This window comes from Chanodichthys erythropterus, chromosome 16, assembly GCF_024489055.1.
Source record: "Chanodichthys erythropterus isolate Z2021 chromosome 16, ASM2448905v1, whole genome shotgun sequence".
NCBI classification, from domain to species: domain Eukaryota; kingdom Metazoa; phylum Chordata; class Actinopteri; order Cypriniformes; family Xenocyprididae; genus Chanodichthys; species Chanodichthys erythropterus.
In genome coordinates, this window is record NC_090236.1 from 24,083,287 (window position 1) to 24,089,721 (window position 6,435).

General features: G+C 35.4%; 1 protein-coding gene across 5 annotated transcripts in view; it reads left to right on the plus strand.

Annotated features, from left to right (window-relative positions):
- The window catches only part of vav3b (vav 3 guanine nucleotide exchange factor b), a 61,758-nt gene extending 55,590 nt beyond the window's left edge, over positions 1-6,168 (plus strand). For 3 of the 5 annotated variants that reach the window (XM_067362418.1, XM_067362419.1, XM_067362421.1), the window contains exons 26-27: positions 1,333-1,481; positions 3,822-6,168. In XM_067362418.1, the coding sequence (XP_067218519.1) occupies positions 1,333-1,481; positions 3,822-3,863 (191 nt within the window). In that variant the 3' untranslated portion in view covers positions 3,864-6,168. Of the gene's footprint in view, positions 1-945; positions 1,027-1,332; positions 1,482-3,821 lie in introns of those variants that run through there. The other 2 variants (XM_067362423.1, XM_067362422.1) reach the window with 2 other exon arrangements.
- Positions 6,169-6,435: the final 267 nt, after the last annotated feature.

Genomic DNA, 6,435 nt, shown 5'->3' on the forward strand with positions numbered 1-6,435 from the left:
GTTTGCCGTCTCAATATTTGAGGACAGTCCACATGAGATGAACATCTTCCGAGCTGCTATGAAAGTTCACTTCACAAGCGTTGCATTTGAGAAAAGTTATCTCAAAGGTCTAATGCAACAAACTAAAACTTTGTAAAATTTTGTAAAGTTTGTAAAATGTACTTCTCAAATTAATAACAATAAAAATAACAGCAATAATAATAATGCCATTTATTAAAACATGACAACAAATGTATTGTTATTCCATATTTAAATTTATACAGTAAAAGGTTCTGTTGTACACCTTATTTGTGGAAAAAATATATAAAATATGCAATGTTTTGTTGTACATTATATTTTCATTTGATTGCATTTTAAAGTTGCATTATGATCAAGTCAAAATCAAGATCTCATATATATATATATATATATATATATATATATATATATATATATATATATATATATATATATATATATATATATATATATATAAATTGTTTTTGTTTCATGAATTCATTTCATTAGACAGCATTTTGATGATAAATTTGTATTAAATAATCAAATAAAATCCAGAAAAAATTAAATTGAAAACATAATTTGGGAATAAAAATAAAACAGATTTCATGTCCTAAATGAAAAGGTAGCTTACTCTGTGGAGTTTACTAAACAAACAAGTTATGTTTATGTTTGTTCTTGAGGTCTAACAAACATGAGCAATGCATTTCCTTCCCCAATTATGTTGAAATTAGTATCATGATAAGTATTGGATCAAATCATAAAACACAGACATTTTTCTAAACATTTTGTGAATTTCTCAAGACTTGCATATTTCAAGGAGGGTGTTCATTAGCCCAGTGCTGTGTGGAGTTCTTTATATCAGCTGGTTTATGTTTGTTTTGTTGAAAATGTTTCTGGGTTTTTCTGTTCTTATTTTCTTCACTCTGCTTCGGCTTGGATCTTAAGCTCCAGTGCTCTATGGGCTTTCCGTTTTGAATCCCACCAGCTACAGTTTTGTTCCTCCCTCCCCCTCACCCTTCTGGTCAGGTACAGCTATCAGCCACCTGTCTTATTCATTTCCCCCTCAAGCCATCTCAGCCTTTTCTCCCTGTGTTTGCTTCAGCTCTCTCTGTAGTGTATGTGTGTTTTCTGAGAGCTGTGGAGAGAGTCTGTATCAACATTTTGTGTGTGAAAATGTATGATGCAACGCCATTTGTGCCTGTTTTTGCTCCAAATCTCCAATCATCTTGTTGCATGTTCACACATTTTGTCCTACTTGGCATGTGTTCTGAAAACATTTGTCTCTCCTTTTTCTAACATCTTGTTTTTGTCTTATATCCCCCTCTCCCTCAGTTTTGACCCCGAGAGTGCTTGGCATTGCACTAGCTCGATATGATTTCAGCTCCAGGGATACTCGGGAACTCTCTTTGCAGGTGGGCGACCTGGTGAAGATCTATATCAAGTGTACCAATGGATGGTGGAAGGGTGAAGTCAATGGCCGGGTAAGGGAAAACACTCTTATACGCCTTTATTTACTTAAAGGTACAGTAAGTGATTTCTGAGAAATGCTGTTGAAAGTGGATCAGAGTGTGAGCAAGAGAGAGATTTAAAGAAAGACTGTAGAAAGAGAGATGGCTGAGAGACATTACAAAACAGGAATATAAGAAAATATACAGTCAGAGGAATATAATTGGAAGAAGAAGGATTATGATCAGGAAAAAGATTTAGGACCTGCGTTATTATTAAAAAAGCTTCCCAGTTCTGGAGAGACCTAAGCGGGGATGCCTGAAAATGAACGCGAAGTTGCTTTGTTTCTGCTCCATACATTAGAAATGTTGGTTTTGCTGTTTCACAGAACTACGTTTTGAGTGTCATTGTTTGTCTGGAGCTGGTAAAAACCAGCTCTTGCTTGTATATACTCTTGTGTACTGTATGTTAATTTTTTGTTCTTCCTTGTCGTTCACTCGTAATCTTTGCTTTGTTTTTCATGAAGCATTATTTTGCTTGACTTTAGCTATGATAAAAAGACATCCGCTCTTCCATTGTGTTTGTGCATTTTGGGGTCAGAACAATGACGGGAGGGGTGTGTTTGTTTGGATTGATTTCAAATATCAATGGTGTTTCTCAGAAATCGCTTACTGCACCTTTAAAAGCACCAAAACCTCTTTTGAACTGCTTTAGTACTGGTGCTTCCTCTTTTCAGCTTTTTTCTCTGAACTTGCACATCTTGGAACTGAACTCTTGCCCTTCAATGTGAATCACAGTTCATGGTTGTTCAAAAGGGACCTGCTAGGCACACTGCAGAATTATATAATCAGCATAGTTTAGAATCGTAATATAGGCTGTTGATGAGTTGTCAGACAATAATGTGTAATAGTGCTGTCAAAAGTACAGACTTTAATACCAAGTCTAAACTGACATTTAAAAAATGTGACACTTTGAGGGCTGTTGAGCAGATTCATAAACACATCTGATTGGCCATTGTGTTCACGTGCTTATCGTATATGTCTGTGATTTGCTACAAAGATCAACGCTTCAAAAACATGTTGTAAATAGACATCAATGGCACTCTTCAGAGTGCTTACACATATACACGGAAAGACTGAAAGCAGGTGTCTGCAGACTGGACCCGCTCAAAGCATTACATTTTTACAATTTAAGTATTGACTTGGTATCGAAGTAGGTACTTTTGACAACACTAATGTGTAATGCGTTCAAGATAGATTGATACCTAATCTATTTACTTATGTTATCAAATTGAACCTTGCTTTAAAGAGAGTAGCTGTATTCTGTTATACAGTAGTTGCACATAAAAAAAAAAAAAAAAGATTTCAGTTATATAATTGAATAATATAATGTTCTAATATGTGTACACTACTGTTCAAAAGTTTAGTTTTTTTTAAATATTTTTTTAATAGATTTTTTTGTGAATACTAGACAATATGCATTAAATTGATCAAAACTCAAAATTGAAAGTAAAGGCATTTATAATGTTACAGATAAATGCTATCCTTTTTAACTTTATATTCATCAAATAATCCTGAAAAAAAAAGGTTTCCAATATTAAGCAGCACAACTGTTTTCAACATTTATCAGAAGAATTATTTCTTGAGCAGCAAATCAGCATATTAGAATGATTTCTGAAGGTTCATGCGACACTGAAGACTGGAGTAATGGCCGTTGAAAAAAAAAAATCATTCCGACCTCAAACTTTTGAATTGACAGTGTGTGTATATATATATATATATATATATATATATATATATATATATATATATATATATATATATATATATATATATATATATATTTTTTTTTTTTATTTTTTTTTTTTTTTTTTTATGTAATATTTTTAAATTATATTTTAACTAATTTATCTATATTAATTATGAAATAGATTACTGAATACAGTCATGAATCCCAAACATAGTCTGTGTTTGGGCTCTATTGATTTAAAGGTAAAAGCATTTTGCAAATATATCCCAGTTCTGAAAGCAATAAAATTTTGGTTTGGACACAAGCGAATAGCATAGCAATATAGAGGTGTGACAACATGATTGACATTTGAGAATGAAATTAGAGTTCAGCCCTGGATTTCTATTCAATATAGCAGATCTTGACTCTCCAAGACATTCCTCAAGCCACTTTCCTTCATTTCATATGCTCGAGTGCGTTAACGAGAGAGATGATTAACTGGAGGTGATGACAGAATGACTTTTAATGATTCTTCTGCATGACATTATCAGATCTGACCCACAAGAGCTCTCAAACTAGTCAAAGAAGATGAAGAGAAATGCTCTACTAGTATTAAGTAATGTTTATGGATGCTGTTTATATCACAGGTGGGATGGTTCCCTTCAACCTATGTGGAGGAAGAGGAGTGACCAGCACAGGAAGTCATCCTCACTATGCTGTGACAGTGATAAGCCACCTGCTGGCATTGGACAAGAATTGTAATAGTGAACAATGCACCCTTACTTGAGTGAAACACAGCAATTATCAACCTTCTCTAATGGGATCCAGTGGACTGTGGTTGAGACCTGCAGCGTGATGCATCTGAGGCCCCGTCGGCTTTGAGTGTTCAATTAGTTATGAATGTCCCTCGCTGCTCCACATTCAGTCCAGACATCTTTTTCTCTCACTCTTCCCCTCCCTCTCACCCTGTCACCTCCTGAAATCTTCACACAGGGCCTGGGGCCCCCCTCTCTCTACCTGTTTAAAATTTAAACTCCATTTCTGCGCTATGCCGGACCTCCCATAAACTCAGGAGTGGCACGCAGAGAGAAAAGCCCTGAGCTGGCCGTTTTTTTCCCCTCCATTCGGCGACCTTTACGCGGTGCTTTCAGCTCACCTTGTGCTATAATTGATGATTTCATCCGCCCGTCTGACTCTGCAAAGTTTGGCTGGGGCGAGATGTAGCGCGGTGCTGTCACGAAGCCTTCCTCCCTGCCTTCTCCTCTTCAGCCCTGATAACACTTAGCAGCAGTGCTCTCTCAGTGCGCTCGGGGCGCTGCGCGGTGACAGGAGGCCTGCCGTTCAGTGCGATATCCATCTCAGCCGGCCTGACGCACTGCGCTGTGATCAGTCATCGCCTCTGTCTGTTTCTGAACCTCAGGTGCTCCCAAGCAGAATGTTGGCACTGATTTTGGACTAGAGTCAATTCCTTCTCTTTTCATGCAACGGAAAGACTGGTTAACATTACAGTGTTTGCAATAGGGACTGAGGCTGCTAGACACTGCAAAAAATGAAAGTATGATATAAAATAAATACAGTTACAAAAAATCTGCCAATTTAAGATGCACTACCATTCTAAAGTTTGGGGTTAGTAAGATTTACTTTTATATAATACATAAATAATGCTTTTTATTCAGAAAGGATGCAAGTGACAGTAAAGACATTTATCATTTAAAGATTTCTACTTAAAACAAATGCTGCTCTTTTGATCAGCATGAATGCTGAAAAAATGTATCAGTTTCCACAAAAATATTAAGCAGCAAAACTGTTTTCAACATTGCTAATATTAAGAAATGTTTCTTGAGCAGCCAGTCAGCATATTTGAATATTTTCTGAAGGATCGTGTGACACTGAAGACGCTGAAGTATAACAGTTATTGTAAATTATAATATTTCAAAATATTATTAAATTTCCTGTTTCTACCAGAAAGACTCGATAAGCAGATAAACGTTTAAATAGATTTATTTCTTGAAGAATTTAAAACAAATATATCCAAGAGATAATCACATGATTCCTTGGCGTAAGTCGTCTTTAGTCCAAGTCTTGAGGTAAAAGATGAAGATGAAGGCAGGGGCGAAGCCAGACCCTGGACAAATGGAAAAGGCCAACCTGATGGTGGTGGGGAGGATGGAGGAGAACGTCAGCCAAACATCTACGAGCAGCAGATGGGAGAGTGAGATCGAGTTTTTATATAAGGTTTCGCACTGTGATTGGCTAGATCTAATTTTTTAACAATGTATGACGTGGTGTTAGAGTGTTCCTGGTAGAACCTATACTTAAGCTTCCATATTTGTGATCAAATAAATGCAGCCATGTTGAGCATAAGAAACTTCTTTTAAAAACATTACAAATCTTACTGACCCCAAGCTTTTGAACAGTTGTGTATATCCAAAGTACTTTCTCTGAAAAGGTCTTCATATTTTGTGTAATTTGTCTTCTGAGGTAAGTTTATCTCGTTTTAAGGATGTTTAGATGTTTTTAGTGGAAAACAAGACAAAAACATGGAGAATAGGTTTTTCTGAGGACTGGCAGCACAGATGAACTTTTGTTTAAAACATTTTTGTAAGTTCTGTGCAAAGGAAATTGCTCTCTAAATGGAAACATTTTTTACAAGCTGCTTTTTATGCTGAAATCCAGGTCAAGTCTTTTCTTAGAAATCTATATCTACAGAAATGTAATTTTCAATGCTGTCGTAGATGTTGAAAAGATAATTGCAACCATACATCTGTTTCTTAATGCACTTAACAGTTCATGTTGTCTGGTTTTCATCAGAATACATGTAAATTATGACTTGTTTCACACTGTTTAGAAAGTGAATTCTCTATAGCTGTATTAGGGTGCAAATGTGACTTTTTGCCACACTTGCCGATGGTGCGAGGAAAATTTACTAGATTTTAAATTCTGAATGGCCATGAAACTATTTTGTATTACTTTTATTAAAATATTTTGTACCCATTAAAGTGACATTATTCATAAGTTTTATTTTTGTATTACATTATTTTCTCTCATAAATACAGTAAGCTATAATATAATAGGGAATATTGTTGTAATTGGTTTTCCCTTATATCCTTTTCATTGTTATTTGTTTAACCCTTTAAGCTACTTCCTCAGTGACATCATCCTCTAGGAAGTTACATAATTTTGGAGGGAAAACAACAGTAAGTGTTAGCAATGGATTTTATGGCTTGTGTGATGTTTTGTGGGGTCTGATAATATCAACAT